Here is a 23,853-nt window from a genome sequence, read left to right as displayed (position 1 = left end):
TAAAACTATTTGCTGCAGATGTTCGGATATTACAGTTAGCATGACCCCAGAGCCATACTAGACGGCTGGCTCTCAGTGCCATCACATTATATATCTCAAGGCCGGTGCCAAACTCCTTCCCTCATTCTAGCTAAGTATAATTCTATGTCAGGACGGTAGGCGAGGATTATGCTCATTCTTTCTTCGCATTTATTAACAAAATTTCAATAGCAGCTTATTACCATCTTGTAACATAAACTACATTTCCCACAACACTAGGGAATGAAAAAACAGTCTCTTATGAAGTCCTTTCACAATGTCCATGACTCTCAGCCAAAAAATCGTCTTGCTACTTCCTGCACTTCCTCATTCTTCGCTGCTTGGCGGCTATAATGAAATGCTTTTTCATTATTTCTTGTTTGAGGCAGTGTTTTTCTCTTATTTGGATTGGTTTTGGTGGGGATAGTTTGCCTTGTGTTTTTCTTCCACAGATCCCCTACCTGCCGTGGGAACGCTTGTGCGCTCCTTACGTGGCGTGGTTTCATTGTGCAGGGGCCATGGTGCGGTCCTCCTCCCGCTAGAGGGCGCTGTGGGGGCGAAGCGACTCAGGGTCCTCTGAGCGCGTTTCAGTCAAAAAACGAACGAAGCGCACTCCGGTCACTCGATTCTGTCCGTGCCCGTGCTGCATATAAAATGGCCCAGTATTCCTGGGTCAGTACTGTTCCCCGAGTCTCTTTTCACTCCCGCTTTGCGGGTCGGTAGTGGTGCGCTGCACCGTGAGAGTGTCTTCTGTCCACGCCCGATCTGAGACTGGTAGGCAGCTGCTTCCTGGTGGATTTGGTGGGAGTTGTGGTGTCCTGGGCTTGACTGCTCCGTTAAAGCTGTGCCTTTGGCCATTATATATCCCTAAGAGACCCTCAGCTATTGATTCCTCGCGCTACACGCAAGTGTGCTCCCTGATGTTGCCAGTGTCTGGTTCCACGCTAATTATTATTGATTGGCATCACTTTAATATGGAGCACGAATATTATGAGGAGGAAAACTCCTTGGCATACTTGCAATGGGATGACGGCTTTTATAATAAAGTGGACAACTCCGTTTATAAGGCGGTCACGGAACTCGTGACTCCGATGGAGCAACGTCTGGCCGACAAAATAGGGCAAATGTGCGTGAAGGTGGAGCAGCCCCCCCCCCCACCCCCCCCCGTGGCCCGGTACCATCTGGAGAGTCAGAGCCGGCCCAGACAGACGGTCAGGGACCCCGTCGCCCCAAGAAAAAGTGTGAAGGGGGGTTGACAAGGATGCTTTCGAGCGTCTTAAGCAGGCTTTCTCAGAGCACACGGCTCCCATAGTACTTCCCCAGGATCCCGCTCCTTTGAGTGAGGAACCTCAACCGGCTTCACCTCAAACACAGCAATGGGACACCCCGGATGTTTCAGACGATGAGGCTCCTCGAGGTCTTGGCGGCCATCGGGTACTACTGACCCTCCGAAGGCCGGCAATAGCAGACATGTTGGACCCAGATGATTTTGTACACCCTAGGTCGGCGGAATGAGTTTCCGCGGAGAAGGCAGCCTTGTACGTGGCATCTCGCCTCAGGAAGCCCTTGGAGAATGAGGCTCGGAGTAGATTGCGAGCTGAATGCCCCCGGCCTACCCTTGTTGGTAAAGTGTCACTCACTCCCGAGATCGAAGGGAAGATGGGTACCTTTCTGGCTAAGTTTATTAAGGACCCCAAGAAAGGGATAGATCGTGGCGCGCGTGCCAAGACAAATTGCTGGACGCCATTGGTCCAATGACGAAGATATTGGACATGGCGGAGGAGGCCCGTAGTTCGGTTTCCCTAATTGACCCGGAAGTCCTGTAGGCTGGGGTGCAGCGCGCAATTTGCTTTATGGGCAATGCGAACTATGCACTCTCGACGGAGAGGCGTAGATCACTTTTGATAAAGGTTGATCCCAAACTTTGGAGCTTGGGAGGAGTGTGGCTCACTGATTGGAGCGGCAGACCCTGATGCAGAGGTCTGGCCCGGGACCAGGGTTCAATTCCCGACGCGGCAGGGTCCTGAGCCCAAAATGTCCACGGACTCGATAATTCTCGCCTCGGTGCCTATTCTAATCATGGGGTCCCACGCTGCAACTCTGGGCAATAGTTGCTTAATCTCCACTACGGCGATCCACCCGCTGCGGGATGCCTGGCTTTCACCCTGGGGATACCCAGTAGGGGTTATCTCACAGGGAAAAACCAGGACTGGTTCCCAAGGCAAGCGCCTTGATGCCTTCGGGTGATACATGCGCTATATAAGTCACAATACATACATACATACATACATACATACACAAGCTTGGGGATCTGGCATGCTCGGAGGCGGGGGCATCAGCGCAAGGGGGTTTGTTTGGCGAACCTTTTATTAAGGAACTGGGAAAGTTCGTCGTCACTTTCACGTCCTTGGATAAGGCACAGGCAAATATCAAAAGGGTCTTCGGTCCTCGGGTTTTCCGCGGGGCCGGTCGGGGCAGGAGCTGCCCGCCCGGCCGTGCTCCGAACCAGCATCCCTAGGGCAAGGGGCAAGGCTCCGGACGTGGACATTACCTGACAGACCAGCGATTTAACAACTTTTACCCGACCAGGGGGCAGCACTTCCGAGGCCGAGGAGGCTACAGGGGCAATGACGGAAATGCCAACGGTGAGTTTTGCCCGCTGCGCAGGTGCGAGTTGGGGGCAGGCTGTCGCAGTTTTTCCCCGCTTGGGCAGCTCTTACTTGGAACGCTTGGGTACTTCAAATGGTCAGAGGGTTCCAGATAGTTATATGGTTCTCCTCGCCAGGACATTTGTCCCCGTCCAATAGTTTTCTGTGTGGTAGACGCACCTATGGTAGACGAGGAAGTGGCCGAGTTGCTCTGCAAAGGGGCGGGGTGTCGGACGGAGGTTCACCCCACAGGGTTCCTCAGCAATATCTTTTTGATGGACAAGGTCGACTGGGGTCGGAGGCCGGTCATCAACCTTCGGAAATTCAACGGGGTGGCTGGTGCACAGGCATTCCAGGATGGAGGGCATTCACCTGCTCAGGGATGTACTCCTGCCACTCGATTGGATGGTGAGGCTAGACCTGAAAGACGCGTACCTGGTGGTGCCAATTTTTTCACTGCACTGGCGGTTCCTCCAGTTTCTTTGGCGGGGACAGGCTTACAAGTTCCGATGTCTTCCATTCGGGCTTTCTTCGGCCCCTTGGTGTTTCACCAAGGTCCTCAAGCCGGCGGTGGAATACTTGAGAGCGCACAGGGTCTGCTTGATCGTCTACTTGGACCATATTCTTCTCCTGGCTCAGTGCCCCTTACAGCTGCGGAGCCATCTACAGATGGCAGTGTCCTTGCCTCCGGATTTGGGGTTCGTAATCAACGAGCAAAAATCCCTCCTGGTCCCGACCGAGAAGGCTTCCTTTCTAGGTTTTGTGATAGACTCCATCTCTGCCTCGCTCAGTCTGCCCTCCAGGAAGGTGGCCAAGATCCGCCACGAGATCCATCAGACCCTGGCCAAGCAGGGGACTTCCTTATGGCAGATAGCCCGCCTGGTAGGTCTTTTCTCTGCCTCTATTCAGGCGATCTTTCCGGGCCCGTTGCATTATCGCGCCCATCAGCGTTTAAAGGCGCATCATCTGCGGAAAGGCCTGACATACTCGCAGGTGGACCCACTGACGGAAGAGGTACGCGAGGAATTGGAGTGGTGGCTATCCCACATGGAAGCCTGGAATGGAAGAGCAATCTTCGGTTCTGCTCCCGACTTGGTGATAGTCGGATGCAAGTCGGGCAGGCTGGGGAGCGCGGTGTGGGGAGTTCTCCACTGGCGGAAGTTGGTCTCCTCAAGAGCAACAGCTTCATATCAATTGTCTGGCGTGCCTGGTGGGCTCCTTTGCCGTCCAGTGCTGGACCAAGGACCGTGTACAAGCTTCGGTTCTCCTGAAAATTGACAATGTGTCGGCGGTCCGGTACATCAACCACCTGGACGGCACTCGGTCCAAGACCGTGGCGAACATGGCGAAGCAGTTTTGGGAGTTTTGCCTCTCCAAGCAGATATCGGTCACGGCGGAGTATCTACCGGGAAGGTAGAATTTGGTGGCGGATTGGCACTCCCTTTATCTCGGAGATGCCAGTGTTTGGACGCTGGATCCAGAGATTTTTCGTTATTTGCAGGAATGATGGGGTCCTTTCTCAATCTTCCTTTTTGCTGGTCGCTTCGACCGGCAACTTCCCCGGTTCTTCAGTTGGAGGCTGGATCCTCTGGCGGTAGCATCCGATGCGTTCAGCCAAGACTGGAGACAGGAGAGCGGATATGCGTTTCCTCCCTTCTCCATGATCATCTGGTGGCGGCCCAGGTTCGCAGGCAGGGAGCCTCTGTGGTTCTGATAACGCCGTTTTGGAGGTTGCAAGTCTGGTTTCCGGTTCTTCTGGAACTTTCTTGGGATTCTCTAATCCGACTCCTCCCAACTCCCCATCTCCTATTGAGTCCGGAGGTGGCTCATCAACCGGTTGGTGGAGGAAGGTTCACTCCAGCTTATGGCCTGGCGGATTACAGGCAACACCGGAGATTGCCGGGCCTTTCGAGACACGCTGAGCATCTATTGTCCGGAGCTTGGACGGACAGCACGTCCAAACTATACATGAGTTTATTGTTGTCTTGGCAACCAAATCGTTTACTCTCCAGGAAAGAATCGTCGGCCAAATTGGCGATGTTGCTATGTTTGGTGTCCTGCAGGAGAGTGTCAGACGTCCAAGCTTTGGATATTACAGCAAGGGTTTTCTCCCACGAGGGAGTTGCCTTCACAGTGAGTAGACGCACTAAGTCTAATACTCGCACAATTTCTTATCCTGCTTTTGTAGAGTCACCTAAGCTCTGTGTGGTGCAATGCTTAAAAGCCTATGAGGTAGCCACGAATGAAGTCCGCCCTCCAGGCGAGCGACAACTCCTGATAGCCATCAAGAAGCCTTTTAAAGCAGTTTCCTCCCCCACTATAGCCCGTTGGGTGCGGTGGATCATGCAGGGGGCGGGAATTAATACGAGAGCTTTTGGTGCACATTCAGCACGAGGAGTGATGGCTTCAAAGACGTTTAGCTTTGGTGTACGTTTGGAGGACCTTATGAAAGCAGTGGATTGGTCATCGGACTCTACCTTTTAAAGGTTCTACTTTAAGCCTCTGCTAAATATGGCTCAAGTGGTCGTGGACAATCTTTAAAGGAGCATAATCCTCGCCTCCGGTCCTGACATAGAATAGAATTTTTCCTAGCCTACGAGAAGGTAAGTTTCCATTCTATTAAGAACGCGGAGGCGAGGATTATCCCTCCCAGGAAGCGCGTTAGTTGCTGTCCCGCCCGGTATCGATGTAAGTAATCATTTTTCAATTTCAACGTTTCATGACATAAGACTGGCGTTTTGTAGATGCAAAGCTAGTTATTGCCTTGATGTTTACTGTATCGGTTTTTACATAATACTTGAAGTTGTACTTTGGTTGACTTGGTTTTCTGGGGGTGATGATGCACTGATTAATCGGTGTGGTTTCATTCAGGAAATGAAAATGCGAAACAAAGTATAAACATGGGAGAGATCCTCCAGCGAAGAAAGAGGAAGTAGCAAGATGATTTATTGGCTGAAAGTCATGGACATTGTGAAAGCACTTCATAAGAGACTGTTTTTTCTTTCCCTAGTGTTGTGGGAAATGTAGTTTGTTACAAGATGGTGATAAGCTGCTGTTGAAATGCGGAGAAAGAATGAGCATAGTCCTCGCCTCTGCGTCCTTAATAGAATTGAAACTTACTTTCTCGTAGGCTAGGCAAATTTCTATTCCCAGTCACTCTACCAGACTTCAGTGGCCATCAGAGTTGAAATGGTTCTTCCCATAGTCACCCAGTGCACTCTGCTCCTCTCATCAGGCCCAGACTCATTGTCATTGTATGTGTTGTAAATATCATACACTTCGTTTTCAGTACTAGAATGTCTAACCATTTCCACATATTGTAAATCTTGTGTCCCTGGGTCTGTTATAGTTTAATTTGTGGGGACTGGAAGCAGTATACTGTAGTATGTCCTATGCAGTCCACCTATTCCAGTTTTTGCTGACAACTTTTTACTTTTTGTTTCCCAGAAACCAGGATGACTACCAGTTGGTGAGGAAGCTCGGCCGGGGGAAGTATAGTGAAGTGTTTGAAGCCATTAATATCACAAACAATGAAAGAGTGGTCGTGAAAATTCTGAAGGTAAGGCAGTATCCACCTCACCCCAGCAATAATGTAAATGTATCTATATAGCACTTACTACCCCTGATGAGGCGTCAAAGCGCTTTTCGGCGAGTAGCACTTTACTTTGAAACCCAAAAGGATTAGTCGTGAATTATTATAGGGAAATATGAGTTCATTTGAGCGGTAGATATGTGAGTCTGTTAGTTGGTGCATGCATGCTTATTTAGGGGACATTCCAAATGATTAAAATTAATTAGCGGCAGAAAGTCTAGACACTCAAACTCCAAGTGCCCTAGCTTTTATCTTCTTTTGCCTTTATGCTATATGTATAACTCCTAAAAACATATCTGATATAGGTGTAGGTATTGTGCCTATAGGGTACAAGACCCAATAGAAGAGTAATGTGGTACGAGGGTGTTGCTGGAGATAGTCCCATCTACATGAAGTGTATAGATTAAATGTATTGCTTAGCATTTAGTAATGCTTGTGTAATAAAGTAACTTTTTGTTTTTAAAAGGAAAAGCACTGACTAAAGAATAATTTGAATGTTGTCATTGTGTGCCAGTGACTTGGGAGTGCTAGCCCACACCACCTCTCTTCAGTAGGTGTTCGATTTCTCTGTTTCGCTACCTTGAGAGGATTGAGTGCTACAATGGGGTACTTGGTTCTAGTAGTAAAATAATTGAGAACCAATTACTTGTGAAGGACTCGCATCCTTAGCAACTAATAAAATATTCAAGCAATTGCATTGAACTTGGAGCCAAAGACTTTGCTAATAGGATATAATTGCAAGCAGCACGTTCACTTCAAGGGAATAGCTTCTTTTGAGCAGTGATCATTTTGTGGTTTCTAAAATATGGCTTGTTCAGAATACATGTTTTTTACTTGGGGATGTGCTAAAGTAAGATGGTGCCCATGCATTTGATTATGACAACTGGTGAAGTTGTTACCCATGTATTTAGCCACAAGATGTAATAAATAATAACGTTGTCTATGTGGGTACTCCTGTTCAATTTTCGTTTTGTTTTTAAGCCAGTGAAGAAAAAGAAGATAAAGAGGGAGGTGAAGATTCTGGAAAACCTACGAGGGGGGACCAACATCATCAAGCTAGTAGATACAGTCAAGGACCCTGTGGTAAGAGACTCAGTCATTTAATCAAATGGGGCACTGGAAAAATGCACCCGGAGGCCTTCGTTGGATGACACGAACCGTAGTGTTGGTATTACATCAATGATAGTGGAGTAGAGAAGTTGTTAATGAAGAACAATGATTTGATGGATAATAGAGGAGTACAGGGTTTACAAAATTGATGTTGATGCTTTTTGTTGAAGTGTAAGAGTCAGCCCTTCTGGAGGGAGTGTTATGAATCCAGACTAATCTCCAGTATAAACAAAAACCCAGCTGAGTATGCTGAGTTGGAGGGGGCTAACATGAGCATTGAACAGGTTAGTATTTGACACTGAACGAGTTTAAGGTAGAATTATTGTTTATTGAGATTAGGGCGGGGGTGATCTTTATACAAATATTTACTTGGCCAATGGATGGGGTGCTTTAGAAATCTATCTATCAAATTAGAACAGCAGTGTCACTCTTATCAGTGTTATGACAATACCCTCTAGTATTGTCAGGTTGTGCATTCTAGCAAGGATCTAAATGACACATTTTTGTTTATAAAGGACTCTGAATACACAAGGGATCTCTTTATGTGAAACTGTAAATCATAAGCTATGTTTATGAATTTGCTCTGTATAGGTCAGCTCTTTGATTATAATAAGTCTGTGAATGCGCTAGCGCTTTCTGTGTATTGGAATTTTGTTGATAGCTAAGTTCAGGGTATATGCGTATTCTAATTGTCTCATCTGTCTCTTTCTTACTTTAGTTGTAAGGCACGTAGTAACTTACCCTCATTATTTATTTTATGGGTTGGTGATTTTAATTGTTCCTTTTGTAAATTTGGTGGGTCAAATGTTTGTGGCTTGGTTGATCTAAATGACCACCCTATGCAACATTTTAAGCATACACCCCAGGGTGATGCGTTAAATAACATTATTGTCATCAATGATTTATGCATAATGGAATCGTGGGTTGACCCAAACTCACTCCCAATACCAACCTTCCAAGGAACTGGAGGTTCTATGAGTGTTATCGACTTCGCTATTGTATCTAGTAGCCATTTACATTACATTGATAAATTTGAGACGCATGTAAATCCGGTGAGCGATCATAACCCTCTAATTTTAACCCTGTGCCCCCCTGTTATTGCAAGACATCCAACTTGGGATCAACCAATAATATATAATAGGAATAAAGGTGTTACTCTGAAGTGGGAGAAAGTAGATGCAATTGGGTTGGAGGTAGAGATCTTAAATGCTAATAGCTCTGAAATTGAGATTTGCTTATCACCAACCACAGACCCAGAAAATATAATTAGAAACTTTGAAATTTTATGTGGGAATGTGGCAGAGCATCTTAAAAAACCATTGGTCTCTAAACAGTCTAAGGGCTTTAAATGGTTTGACGCTGTTTGTTCCGCAGCTCAAAAATTATTAAAAAGGGCTTTGCACCAAAAACCAAGGAATAAGGAGATGGTAAGAACTGCGAGAAGCACCTATAAAGAGGCAATTAAAAAAAGGAAGCTAGATCTAAAAAAGCTAGCTTGGGATGATCTAGAGAGAGCCTCATATTTAAAAGATAGTAGGCTCTTTTGGGAGGTCATAAACCGTCCTTTCCTTTCCAATGATGGTAAGGATAATATGGTGATGCAGATAACGGCTGAGACATGGGAAGTCCATTATGGGAACATTTTTAACCCTAAGTCTGTTCCCCTTATAGGTTTGCAGGATGAAATAAGGGATGTGGACCTCCCGGTCACAGCTTCCCTGCTTAGTTCTTCACTTACTCTCCAGGAAGTGAAAGAGGCCTTGAGGAAAGGTGTTCGATTAAAAGCCCCTGGCCCGGATGCGGTGCCCTTGGACTTTTTTTTAACATAATACTGTCTTATGGGCCCCATTGCTATTGAATATTTTCAAAGCAGCTATTGTTGGTCGCATTCCCCTATCTTGGAAGGAGGCAGTGGTGGTGCCAATTTTTAAGAAGGGTGATGAGTGCGACCCACGTTGTTATCGCCCAATATCACTAATTGATGCATCATGCAAGTTATTGGGTAGGATAATCCTGGCCAGATTGGAGACATGGGCAGATTCTGTGGGCCTAATTGTTAATTCCCAATATGGGTTTAGGAGAGGAAAGGGAACAACTGAACAGTGTCTAAATCTGGCACTAATTATGGGTAAGTACATGAAGGCTCGGGCTTCTTCCATCCACCTGGCCTTCATGGACTTATCCAGTGCCTTCGACACTGTTTGTAGAAATAAACTATGGCAGATGATGGAGGACATGGGCTTTGAAGAACTCCTGGTTACCCTGCTCCGTAGATTACACGTGGCTACAACTGTGGCCATAAGATTTTGGCATGGGGGGGAAAAAACTAAATCCATCCCCTCAACCGAGGGGTGTGCGACAAGGCTGTATTTTAGCGCCTTTTTTGTTCCTAGTTTACACTAAAGGCCTGGAAAAGTTTTTGTTGGAACATTGCTCGGATTTCCCAAAAGAAAACGGCAAGAAGATACCTATGTTATCTTATGCCGTCGATACGGTATTAATGACTCTTACAGCTAATAGTATGCAGACCTGCTTGGATGCATTTAACAAGTTTATGCAGGACCTGGACCTAAAGGTAAATTTTGCAAAATCTTTTGCAATGGTCTGTGGTCCTAAAGGGACAGAAACCCGTAAGTTCATTGTAATGAATTCTACCATTGACAAAGTTGAAAATTTTAATTACCTGGGAAATTTATTTAACAACAAACTGAGCTGGGTTCCTTTGATGAAGGCGCGTGTACAAAGCACTAGCTGATCTATAGAGGATCTATTTCGTTTTTGTAGTAAATTTGGACAAAAACCAGTCCCACTCTTAAAAACTTTGTATAGAGCAAAGTGCCTATCGGTGGCCACTTATGGGGCAGGGGTATGGGGGACAGAAAACCCAGCCATGATCCAGGTCATGGAAAATAAATTCCTAAAACGCTTGTTAGCAGTCCCATCAGGTTAATCTAATAGTTTCTGCCATACTGAGATGGGAATGGAATATGTGACTGACATCATCCGGGTTTCCCCTTTAATATTATGAGGTAAAGTATGGTTATCAGAAGATCATAAGCTCTCAAAAGATATCCTCCGGGATTGCAAAAATCTTGAACATGCAATGCAGATTCCATGGCTTTCATATGTTAGTGACACTCTGCATAAAATTGGTTTGGGCCATTTGTACGATAATCCCGAAAATATGCACCGAAAATATGCAGGGGGATATAAAAACTTTAATTAAAATGAGTTACCGTAACAGCTCAAATATGACACATTTAGATCAGCCAACAAATTGCCTGGGTAAATCGAAGGTCCAATTTTATTTAACTACTCATGTGCAATGGCGCTTTTATCTGACAAGATTAAATTAAACACACTCCATTTTCTTTTTGCCTTCCCAAAACAAGGGGGTTGGTGTGAGAGGCTACCCCCTTGTCCTTGTGATGACAAAACCAGTCAAAATACTATTCATCTTGTTCTTTTTTGTCCTCTTTATAAGGAACCAAGAACTAGGTTTATCAAGCCTATCCTAAAAAACTGGCGACCATGTAATTATAAAGAGGGTTATGATTATTTGTTGTCGTTATCACCTGGAGTATGTTGTGCCATGTTAAGTTTTATACGATTGTCATTGCAATTTAGCAAACGGCACTGTTAGTTTGGTTAATACTTTTCCTTTTCTGCTATCTGTACAAAATGAATTACAACTTTATTCTTTGGTATAGGGTGCGATTAATCGATAAATGATATATAATATTTGGTATACATTTCCTTTTGGAAACTCTTTTATTTTTAGATTTTAAAATGTATAGTTTGTAAAATGAATTATTCCGATTTATTGATGTTAATATGCTCTTCTTTTTAAACCAAGTTCTGTATACTTTTGTGATTCTATCATTTTGAATCGAATAAAGTTTATGAATCGAATCGTAAGGAAGCGTCTTATGAATTGCTCTGGAAAATTAACTTTAAAGCATTCACTCGATTCCTCAGAATGTTTCTGTAAATAAACCTAGATTATATTTGTGGCCTGGGGACCAAATTACTGAGGATCAATGAGACCGCTCATAGTCTGACATAACCACATTGTGTAGTTATTGAGCAAAGCACTTAATTTCCCTGTGCCTTAGTTCCATTGTTTGCCATAATTGGAAAATTAACAAATACAAAAAACATTATGGATGTAATGCTTGAATTAATCTCAGGCATTCTTGATATTTTTGTTTGCCATAATTGTGAACATACACCAGGAGCTAAATCAATGAAAATCACGAATCCTGTTGATCACATATGACTTTTTTCTCAAATGTGATTGGTTGATGAAGGGGATTTATTCATTTTCTTTCACTGTTAAGAATTTATTTTTATTTTTTTAATTACGATTTCCACAGCACTTGAGGGAAGGTGGGGGGTGTTATGGGTCCACCATGAGAATTGCTCAACATCAGGAGAGTGATGGGGCACTCAGAGGTGTGGAACAAAGTGATAAAAACCTCAAAACACTGAGTACACTGAGGTACAATTGTGAATTTTATTTTTATTTTTAAGATAAATTCAACGTCCCTTAGATAATCACACAACAGCCATTTCAAAATTACACAGGAAAAAGGCTTGACATCCAAAAGCAAAGCATGATAATGGATATTGCATCAAGACCCAGATGCCACCGTAGCTTTCTTTTCTTTCTGTGACCTACTTCGAAGTGCTCAGTCGACAAATTACTCGCTAAGTGATAGTTCTACCCTGGACCCAAAAGAAACTTTACCACCATGAACACGGAGCAACGTGTGCCGGAATTAGGAGTTTCAGCTTTGAAGTCTCAATGAAGAATGCAATGCTCGCCATATGAGCATGACTCATTTGGATGATATCAAGGAAAATACTGTTATGAAATTCTGCTCATAAACCCTACATTGCTGTGGACTGACCTTCATCAGGTCTGCAACTTATTTTTTCCTAGGGACGTCAGTGGCATTTAAAGCCTTTTTATTATTAAAAGTCCATACTGCACCAGTGGGATTGACAGTAGGTGCACTGTGATTTAGTGGAAAACCCAGGTGTAGGAAGGTAGATCCCTGACTATGGTTGCCCCCAACTTTTTGCCTGGTGTTTTGCTGGTTTTCTGACTTAGTTGACCTGGGGCCCTGCTATTCAGGACCCCAGGCCTACTGCTCTCTCTGTAAAATGGATTCCATGTACCTTAGGTACATATCTAATTGGATACTGAGTCACCTTATCAGTCCCTGTACAGTGTACCTTAGGTACCCAGGGCATAGGTGTACCCAGGGCCTACCAGGGGCTGCAGCATGTATTATGCCACCCCTGGCTGGCCATCCAAATCTGACACAACTGGCTGCTTGACAGCTGGGGCAAGGTGGTGTAATCACCCTTTGCTTTAGATATAGTATACCTATATCTAACCCTAAAAATGGACACACAGATCTCCTATCAGTCACTCCTATGGCAGGCCTTAACAATCCTGAAGGCAGAGTGCTTGGAATCGTGTGAGATAGTGCTCTGGCATGAGCTGAGCCTGTCTGCGGCTTTCGGGATCCATCCCTTAGCCGTTTCCATGATATCGCATACCATATACTCTTAAGTGCATTATAATCCTCGCGGTTATATGCCAACTCTGGTATCGCTTTATCAAAACATGTCGAGTAAGGTGTCATACGAATTGGAATACTAACCCCTCGCCAATTCTGGCGACGGGGTTAGCATTCCACCCTTCTAGAGGGACACGACATGTATGTAACCTGTAACCCCGGTTAAAGTCAGACAGAGCCTTAGCATCCACAAAATGGATGCTGCCACCGAGACACAAGTCTGCCCTCCTGCTGCTGGGAGTCCTCCCAGAGCAGGAGGCAAGGACAAAGGGTTTCCTGCCAGGGGCGGTGCCAGCACCGTCCCAGACAGGGTTTTGTGTATTCCAGGTAGGCAGGGCTACAGAGGAAGGTGACTGCAAGTGGCACCCCGGTGCTCACTGTGCATAGGCCGTCTTGAACCAGTTCCAGGGGCACACCAGCCCCTGAGCTGGGGAAAGCCCGCCAAAGGAGAGGGGTGTAACCACCCCCCTCCTGGTCCCACCCATAGGGCAGGACTTAGTCGCGTGCCAGCCCCCTTTTCCCAGATAAAGGTAGGAGCAGGCCCCCTTCCAAATTAGATCATCTTTGGAATCAAGACACGACTTTCTACGAAAGGACTTCAAGATTTCCTTCTTCAAGATTCTCCCTTGTGACTAAGGAGTAGTCACCCTTCATCCGCAGGCACCATCAAGAACACTGCGGTCTGCTGCAAGTCCTTCCTCCGGAATCCGACTGCCCAGCTCGACAAGACCCGGCTTCCCTGGCACCTCCGACCTCTACTCACCTCTACAGCCAAGCTGAGAACCGTGAGTGCGACGAGACCTCAAGGGACCGACTATTGCCAAGACTGCACGACTTCTGCACAGCAAGCCCGCCGAGTAATTTCCTGGTGAGTGCTTTGGGGTCCGAGAAGCCCCGACCCTGAGCAGCTCCAGCACCGAAGATCAGCCCCCCAGCATCTCCACGATCGGCGTGGGGCCCTTCTGCTTTTTGCTGCTCACCGCGTTGTTTGGCTACTAGCCCGCTGGCTTGTGGCCTTCTGAACGACGCCCGACGACATCACTGCTGCTGGTCTGGTTGCTCCAGACTGGCCCTTGCTCCCTTCCAGAAGAGGAGCACCCCGGACTCTCCTGGTCCACTCAAGACGCCATTTTGAGTCCACTGCGTGGGCTTGAATTAGCCAAGGCTTGTTGCCCAATCCTGGGTAACTTCGACGCCGACAGCTTCATCCATCGTGGGACAGCTCGCCTCTCCATCCTGGTCGCCGACAACGCCTCCTGGTCCGTGAGATCTGCAGAGCCAGCGTCGCCCACTCACCTAGTCGAGGTGACTACCATCCGGTGCCCTCCTGGTGCCCACTGACTACTGGCTAGTAGTCACGAACTTGGTCCCCTCTGCTTTCAGGTGTCATCCATCTTCCAGATCCAGGCTTGGATCAACTCGAACTATCTTCACTGGTCGCCTGCCAGCATCTTTCTTCCAGGCTCCTGGTCCGGCAACGAGGATTCCCGACGTCTTTTGAGACATATGCAGCTGCAGCCCCTGGGCTAGGTAACTTCGGCATTTCGGTGCCCCAGCCTAGCCTCACTATCCAAGGGTCAGGATCCACTGTCGTTTTCTCCCTACCAGGTCAGGTTCGCCCGTGAACACTAACTTTAGCTTTACTAGCTTCCATAGACTTTGTCCCGCATCCCGCGTGAGAGTGCACACTCTGCACCCGAGTCCCCTAGGTCTCCTAGAAGTAATCTAACGATTCTATAGTCAAGTCCTAGCGATTCCAAAGCCTATTAGTACTGTACTTACCTGCTAGTAATTTCGCATTCCACTTTTAGAGTATATGGTTTTTCGTGCCCCTCGGGCATTTGTATATACTGTGCTAACTTAAGTATTTTCGTAAGAGTTTTGTTGTGTGCCTAGCACCCTGTCCTCATAAAGAGTACAGGGTTGTTGTGATTCTAATAAATACACTGTTTATTTTCATAACACTTGTGTGGTGTCCTTTCACTGGGTGTTCAAGGGGTAATGTGATGGTAAAACAGCTGGCTTAACACGCCCTCTAGAGTCTTAGCCTTAGACTGCTCGTATCCATGCTACTAGGATAGCTGGTCTATAAGGTTGACTTACAACCAATCATCAATAAGGGTTGTTTGGACTGATATATAGTGATCACTAGAATAGTGAACACTGCACATCAGGCCAACTTCTCACATTGGTAGGCAGCGGTTGGGATTTGAGCTTGCTGTTGTTTTACCACACATATCCTAAGAATATCTTGTGAAAGATCACATAAGTACTAAAGGTACATATAACTTAGCTTAGAATACTCTGAGTTCTACTGAACCAGATGTTGTAGCTCCTAGGGCCTAGCACACCCTAAACTACAACTCTAGCAAGGGATCAGTAGGCAAACATATAGTGTAGGTAAGTGCACCACTTACACCTCACTAGAAAAGCATGTCTACCCAAGGAGAATCTACTGAGACTCCCCTTGTGGATATTGACCCTCCACAGGTCAAATCAAGATATGCAGCTCTCAGTTTCCAGGAGATGAGACAAGGGTGTACCTCCAGGAAACTGAAACAGGGGTCTAACCCCACCATTCCCTTTTTGATAGGTCTCTTAGAGACTTATGATGCGAGAAAGATTTCTCAGCTAGAGGGGAATATGCCAGCCTTAGAGGGTACCACTGGGGATCCAGACCTCCACAACACTGTAAATGCAGTTGAGGAGGAGGATCCTGAGGAACTCTCTGGGGATGAGGCAGACAAAGGTCTTGAGGTAGTCAGAAGGCTAACTAGGGCCAACATAGACTTGCTTGGGCTAGGATCTGGGGGACCCCCAGTACTGACCCTGATGAGGCCTAACCTTGGAGTTAGGAGAGATAGAGCTCTTTCTAGGGACTCCAATAGATCTCTGCACTCTAATGCCTCTTCTCAGAGGAGGAGGAACTCTCCCCAGAGGAGATTGACTTCCCCTCAGAGAATGGAGCATGAATCTAGGATGAGACAGGCTACTCTGAGGATTGAAAGGGAAGAACTTGCCCTGGCCAAAGAAAAGCTTGCCTTTTCTAGAGAGCAGCAGATGAGTGGGTTAGCTCCCACTGGTGGCAGCAATCTCCCAAGAGAAAAAGAGAAGGGTTTAGATACTAAACACCTGACAAAAATAGTGCCCCCCTTTAAACAAGGGGATGACATCCAGAAATGGATGGCTGCTTTGGAGAGGGCCTGCACTGTACAGTGCATCCCCCAAAGTCAGTGGGCAGCTATACTGTGGCTCTCCTTTGATGGCAAAGGTAGAGATAAGCTCCTCACTACTAGAGTTGAGGATGCTAATAATTACCAAGTCCTGAAAAATACACTGGTTGATGGGTTTGGCTTAACCACTGAGCAGTACAGGTTGCTGTTCAGGGATACCCAGAAAACTCAGTCTCAGGATTGGGCTGACTTTGTTGATTGTGCCACTAAGGCTTTGGAAGGCTGGCTACTGGGTAGCAAGGTTACTGACTTCACAGGATTGTATAATCTTATTATGAGAGAGCAAGTCTTAAATAATTGTCAGAACCAGTTATTACACCAGCACCTGGTAGACTCTGATCTGACCTCTCCACAAGAATTGGGTAAGAGGGCAGACAAATGGGTCAGAACCAGGATTAGGCCTAAGAACCAAGGTGGTGACCAGAAAAAGGAATCAACCAAGCCTCAAGAGAAGGGTGGGAATAAATCTGCAGATCAAACCACATCAGGGCCCCAAAAATCCTCTGAGGGGGGTGGGTCCCAGAATCCTTCTAATAACCAAAAGAAACCTTATTGTTATCCCTGTAAACAGGTGGGTCATTTGAAAACTGACAGCAGTTGCCCAAAGAATAACAATAAGGAGAACATACCCCCAAGTAACATTCCCAAACCTCCTGTTACTACTAGTAGTAATCCCCCAGGTGGTGGGAGTGCCCCCAAGAATTTGGGTGCATTTACTTTGGGAGTTCCTGGGGACTCTGGCCTAACAGGTCCCCAAACTTAGATACTCTTGTCTGTGAGACTGGCATGGGGTTTGCCAACTTCACAACTTGTCCCAACACTTTGGGCAAGTACAGACAGGAGCCCCTCATCAATGGTATAAAAGTTGAGGCCTATAGAGATACAGGGGCTAGCATCACTATGGTGACTGAGAGTCTAGTCCCCTCAAGGCAACTTTTACCTGGTGCCACATACCAGGTGACCAATATTGATGGAGTACAGAGAGATCATCCCATGGCAGTGGTCAATCTCAGCTGGGGAGGTGTCACTGGCCACAAGAGAGTGGCAGTGTCACCAAACTTGCCTGTAGATTGCCTACTGGGGAATGATTTAGAGCTCTCAGCCTGGGCTGAAGTAGAGCAAGAAACCCATTCTAAAATGGTAAACACCCATGGTAAGGTTAGTGGGGCGGTGATAGCCACAGCCCCAGTCCAAGATACCCTCCCTGAACAGGTCAGGAGGGCTGTGCCAGTCACAGCCCAATCTCAGACAACTTCCTTCCCAGAACAGGTTGTCAAGGCTGTGATGGTCACAGCCCACACCCAAACTGAGCCCCCTCCTGAAAAGGTTGGGAGAGTTGTGATGGCCACAGGTCAAACTCAGACAGATGATAGTGTTGTGAAGCCTGAAACTATGGATCACTCCACTCAGACAGAGAGCGTTGAGGAGGAAGAGAAATCTCCCTCCCACCAGACTGTAGGAAAGGGTCAGCCTCCTCAGGGAACTGATCTGACCCCTTGTGAAGAAACTGCCACAGAGGTAGTCAGGCCTAGCCTGGCAGAACCCCTGATGTCAGTGGACCCTTCCAAGGTGGGACCCAGTCTGGAGCAGGTAACCTGCCCCTCTCTTCCCTGCCTGTCAGCCCAGGGCTGTAGAGGTCAGGGAGGCCAGTGTTGGACCCCAAAGAGCCCCCTGTCCAAAAGAATTCCCCAATCAGCAGATTAAGGGCACTGAAGCTAGTAGTCCTAGCCAAGTTAAAATAAAATCAACTCCTGAGGGATCCCCCTTAAATTTAGTTAGGGACCTCCCACCGATGGACACTGTTGGGCACAGCCAAACCTGGGACCTGAGGGCCCCAAACCTGACCTGTCCCTCCAGTAAGCCAAACAGAGGGACCCAACCTCCAGCTGTAGGTAGCCAGAGGTTGACCCTGAGAGCCCAAAGCAACTCAGTCTTGGAAAGAAAGGCCTCTATGGTGGAAAATGATTGGAGGAAGCTGAGCCCAAAATTAGTGGAGCCTCACTTCAGTACTCCATTTCAGCACCAGCCTTTTCCTTTGCCAAAACACACCACAGGTAGAGATTCCCTATGGTGGAGACCCTCAGATACCCTTAGGGTGAGGGATTGCTTAGTGGACCATGAGATAGGGGGTAACCATGCCAGTGCTGGTACTTCCTTATATGGCCACTCAGGCAATATAGGCTTACCTGGCAAGGATAGCCTTATCTCCTTTCGTTTGGGGGGGGGTTATGTAGGAAGGTAGATCCCTGACTATGGTTGCCCCCAACTTTTTGCCTGGTGTTTTGCTGGTTTTCTGACTTAGTTGACCTGGGGCCCTGCTATTCAGGACCCCAGGCCTACTGCTCTCTCTGTAAAATGGATTCCATGTACCTTAGGTACATATCTAATTGGATACTGAGTCGCCTTATCAGTCCCTGTACAGTGTACCTTAGGTACCCAGGGCATAGGTGTACCCAGGGCCTACCAGGGGCTGCAGCATGTATTATGCCACCCCTGGCTGGCCATCCAAATCTGACACAACTGGCTGCTTGACAGCTGGGGCAAGGTGGTGTAATCACCCTTTGCTTTAGATATAGTATACCTATATCTAACCCTAAAAATGGACACACAGATCTCCTATCAGTCACTCCTATGGCAGGCCTTAACAATCCTGAAGGCAGAGTGCTTGGAATCGTGTGAGATAGTGCTCTGGCATGAGCTGAGCCTGTCTGCGGCTTTCGGGATCCATCCCTTAGCCGTTTCCATGATATCGCATACCATATACTCTTAAGTGCATTATAATCCTCGCGGTTATATGCCAACTCTGGTATCGCTTTATCAAAACATGTCGAGTAAGGTGTCGTACGAATTGGAATACTAACCCCTCGCCAATTCTGGCGACGGGGTTAGCATTCCACCCTTCTAGAGGGACACGACATGTATGTAACCTGTAGCCCCGGTTAAAGTCAGACAGAGCCTTAGGATCCACAAAATGGATGCTGCCACCGAGACACAAGTCTGCCCTCCTGCTGCTGGGAGTCCACCCAGAGCAGGAGGCAAGGACAAAGGGTTTCCTGCCAGGGGCGGTGCCAGCACCGTCCCAGACAGGGTTTTGTGTATTCCAGGTAGGCAGGGCTACAGAGGAAGGTGACTGCAAGTGGCACCCCGGTGCTCACTGTGCATAGGTCGTCTTGAACCAGTTCCAGGGGCACACCAGCCCCTGAGCTGGGGAAAGCCCGCCAAAGGAGAGGGGTGTAACCACCCCCTCCTGGTCCCACCCATAGGGCAGGACTTAGTCGCGTGCCAGCCCCCTTTTCCCAGATAAAGGTAGGAGCAGGCCCCCTTCCAAATTAGATCATCTTTGGAATCAAGACACGACTTTCTACGAAAGGACTTCAAGATTTCCTTCTTCAAGATTCTCCCTTGTGACTAAGGAGTAGTCACCCTGCATCCGCAGGCACCATCAAGAACACTGCGGTCTGCTGCAAGTCCTTCCTCCGGAATCCGACTGCCCAGCTCGACAAGACCCGGCTTCCCTGGCACCTCCGACCTCTACTCACCTCTACAGCCAAGCTGAGAACCGTGAGTGCGACGAGACCTCAAGGGACCGACTATTGCCAAGACTGCACGACTTCTGCACAGCAAGCCCGCCGAGTAATTTCCTGGTGAGTGCTTTGGGGTCCGAGAAGCCCCGACCCTGAGCAGCTCCAGCACCGAAGATCAGCCCCCCAGCATCTCCACGATCGGCGTGGGGCCCTTCTGCTTTTTGCTGCTCACCGCGTTGTTTGGCTACTAGCCCGCTGGCTTGTGGCCTTCTGAACGACGCCCGACGACATCACTGCTGCTGGTCTGGTTGCTCCAGACTGGCCCTTGCTCCCTTCCAGAAGAGGAGCACCCCGGACTCTCCTGGTCCACTCAAGACGCCATTTTGAGTCCACTGCGTGGGCTTGAATTAGCCAAGGCTTGTTGCCCAATCCTGGGTAACTTCGACGCCGACAGCTTCATCCATCGTGGGACAGCTCGCCTCTCCATCCTGGTCGCCGACAACGCCTCCTGGTCCGTGAGATCTGCAGAGCCAGCGTCGCCCACTCACCTAGTCGAGGTGACTACCATCCGGTGCCCTCCTGGTGCCCACTGACTACTGGCTAGTAGTCACGAACTTGGTCCCCTCTGCTTTCAGGTGTCATCCATCTTCCAGATCCAGGCTTGGATCAACTCGAACTATCTTCACTGGTCGCCTGCCAGCATCTTTCTTCCAGGCTCCTGGTCCGGCAACGAGGATTCCCGACGTCTTTTGAGACATATGCAGCTGCAGCCCCTGGGCTAGGTAACTTCGGCATTTCGGTGCCCCAGCCTAGCCTCACTATCCAAGGGTCAGGATCCACTGTCGTTTTCTCCCTACCAGGTCAGGTTCGCCCGTGAACACTAACTTTAGCTTTACTAGCTTCCATAGACTTTGTCCCGCATCCCGCGTGAGAGTGCACACTCTGCACCCGAGTCCCCTAGGTCTCCTAGAAGTAATCTAACGATTCTATAGTCAAGTCCTAGCGATTCCAAAGCCTATTAGTACTGTACTTACCTGCTAGTAATTTCGCATTCCACTTTTAGAGTATATGGTTTTTCGTGCCCCTCGGGCATTTGTATATACTGTGCTAACTTAAGTATTTTCGTAAGAGTTTTGTTGTGTGCCTAGCACCCTGTCCTCATAAAGAGTACAGGGTTGTTGTGATTCTAATAAATACACTGTTTATTTTCATAACACTTGTGTGGTGTCCTTTCACTGGGTGTTCAAGGGGTAATGTGATGGTAAAACAGCTGGCTTAACACGCCCTCTAGAGTCTTAGCCTTAGACTGCTCGTATCCATGCTACTAGGATAGCTGGTCTATAAGGTTGACTTACAACTAATCATCAATAAGGGTTGTTTGGACTGATATATAGTGATCACTAGAATAGTGAACACTGCACATCAGGCCAACTTCTCACACCAGGCCTTTATTGATTCTCCTCTGTTTGACAAAGAATCTGAGAACTGAATACTGGTAAAACATAGGGAAGGTAAACTGTCTAGAAATTATATTTGTCAACGTAGGGTAGCAGAGCAGGTCACACGCAGAAGGCTCCTACTCCAGCTATCCGAACTGTTCAACCCCACACATATACACAACACCAGAGACAAAGGCCCCACTTCAAAATGTTCAACACATTGTCCTGTCAGACGAGGATAACTGGGATTAACCTCAAGAGGCATGGGCGAGACAGAAGCAATAGTTCCAAGAAAAGGGTTGGCTTTGATAGAGGACAAAAAAAATGTTTTTAAGTTGCCCACATAAACTCAGTTTAGGTAAGAAAAAAAACACAACACGAAAAGAAGACTTGGGCATCGAAGCTACGTGGTTCGCATGAAGGCACATGAAAGCTCAGTACCCTTGGCATCAGAAAAGGTTTTGTCATTGAGTACCACTTAAGTATCTAAACAAGATGGGCATTAATAACCAGATAAAATGCACACTGAGTTTTTAGAACATTTTACTGCAGCAATCTCACTGTTGGCGAGTTTCCATTGTGAGTACTTGGCTTCCTTGTCCTTTGTTTCTCCCTGACTGATACACTTTTATACTTTTTTCTTTGCACCGCCTGAACTTTTGTTTTGTATTCTCGGAAGGCTGTCTTCTCTTGTGAGGTACATTTGGGTGGGAAATGAAGCATTATTGAATACAATTCCATGGCCCCCTCCCATGTCGTCTTTTCATTTTTTTCCTTTGTTGTACACGTGCCCCCCAACTCTTCCCCCACCTCACCCACCCACCCACCAACCAACCACCCTCTCATCCCTGGTGTTATTTTTTTATGGATGGGTGTGAATTTTCCATCCCAATTCCCCCTTTTCCAGCTTGCTTCATTTATGCTTTGACATCTTTACAGTGCAGATGGGGAATTGTCTGGCGGTGCGGAGAACCTTGAGGGCTGCCAACTGAAAAATTGATGCACACACTGGACATATTGATAGGGAGTCCTCAGAAAGATACTCTTTATATCCACCAGTATCAAAACTGCTCAAAAGACTAACTTATAAAAAGCTGTATGTCCAGAACTCTGTTACTTTCTTGTACACAAAGAAAGTAACGCCTACACTTCTAGGACACACTCGGCCGCCTATACGGACACCTCATAAGGACTCGCATTCAGTTTAAGAAGTAAGTGTAGATCCAGATCAGGCATCTCATGACCTAGTACTAGAGCGAGGACGATGAATGAAACTGGAACCCATTAATTCTGTACTTGAGGATTAGTTTGAAACTTATCTTGTTAAGTCTTCTGGTCAGATGAGCAATAATCTTACCATGCTAATTCAGGGAACAGCATTACACCACAGTGTTACGCTGCAGGTAGAGAAAGCAGAAGATGACTTCTTAATGGAGAGGGTATCAGACAGAGAATCAATACTAGTTTACTCTAATGCTAAAAAGCTGTAATAGGATTGTCTTAATCTTTCAATACCAGACTTGCTAAATGTATGGTGGAGAAGTTTTAGGAGCCGACCTGCATCCAAACCAAAACAAAGCCTTACTCTCACAGGACAGACAGCGAAGGTTAACACATTTGGCTCGAAACATTTCCAAACGAAAGACAGTTTAAGTGCAGCTTTACAAGTCGCTACTGGGCATGATTTTGTCCTCAATCAACCTGTATCTGCCGGCATGGCTGAAGATGAGGCCATTACAAGAGGAGCTGCAAGTGCAATGGATCCTATCGGAAGGTTTGTTTAAACATTTGATAAACCATCACACCATAGATGGTGAAAACGTTAGCATGGTATCTCATATCTCTCATCTTTTGAAAGACCTGCATTTCTGGCTTTAGTACCTGACTTTGTCATCACTGCAGATGCCTTTCTAGAGGGCTGGGGTGACCACTTGCAGGACCTACAAATCGAAGGGGCTGCGCTTCAAAAAACAATGCATATCAACCGCTTTGAGTTAAAAGCGACCTCTTTCACCCTATGAGCTTTTCTTCCAAGAATAGCAGGAGCTTTGGTGCTGGTACGTACGGGCAGTACAACCACCATGTACTAAATCAACAAGCAAGGGAGTACAAGGTTGCTAACTGTCTCAGGAAGCCCAAAAACGTTTAAGCTGGCTCACAACTCACAAGATATCTCTGAGGGCTGAGCAGGTGTATGTAGTAAAACAACACTGTAGAAGTCACTCTCAGCAGAGCCAAAGACCGTTGCCACGAGTGGGAACTGGATCAGTCCGAGCTGGACAAGATATTCTCACTGTGGGGCAAACCAGCATTGGATCTCTTCACGACCGACTAAAACACCAAATGCCAGTTCTATGCCAGTTATGCACCAGTCGCGCCCCACTCCGAGGGCAGTGGGGGACTGCTCTTTTGATGAGGTGGTCCGGGATTTATGCCTACGCTTTTCCCCCCTCTCTCCATACCAGTGGTTCTCAACAAGATGAAAATGGAGCACTAGCATCATCCTGATTTCTCCCAAATGGCCCAGGCGGCATTTGTTTACGGAGCTTCTCCTGCTGTCGGGGAGTCCAATCCCATTCACCTACCGACAACACACACTGTTAACGAGGAACAAGGGCCAGATCCTTCACCTGGAACCAGCCTCTCTCCACTTGCATGCATGGCTCCTGAATTCTACGTGTTCCAAGCCTTGGATAGC

At 47.1% G+C, this 23,853-nt stretch overlaps 1 protein-coding gene across 1 annotated transcript in view; it reads left to right on the top strand.

The window, feature by feature from the left end:
* Positions 1–23,853, top strand: part of CSNK2A2 (casein kinase 2 alpha 2) — a 529,051-nt gene that overhangs the window by 79,952 nt on the left and 425,246 nt on the right. The window contains exons 2-3 of the mRNA XM_078670241.1: positions 6,114–6,225; positions 7,240–7,341. Of these exons, the coding sequence (XP_078526367.1) occupies positions 6,114–6,225; positions 7,240–7,341 (214 nt within the window). The remainder of the gene's footprint in view (positions 1–6,113; positions 6,226–7,239; positions 7,342–23,853) is intronic.

This window comes from Lissotriton helveticus, chromosome 12 (assembly GCF_964261635.1).
Source record: "Lissotriton helveticus chromosome 12, aLisHel1.1, whole genome shotgun sequence".
Taxonomy (NCBI): domain Eukaryota; kingdom Metazoa; phylum Chordata; class Amphibia; order Caudata; family Salamandridae; genus Lissotriton; species Lissotriton helveticus.
Note: the sequence above shows the minus strand (reverse complement) of the source record. Positions and strands in the feature narration are given on the sequence as shown.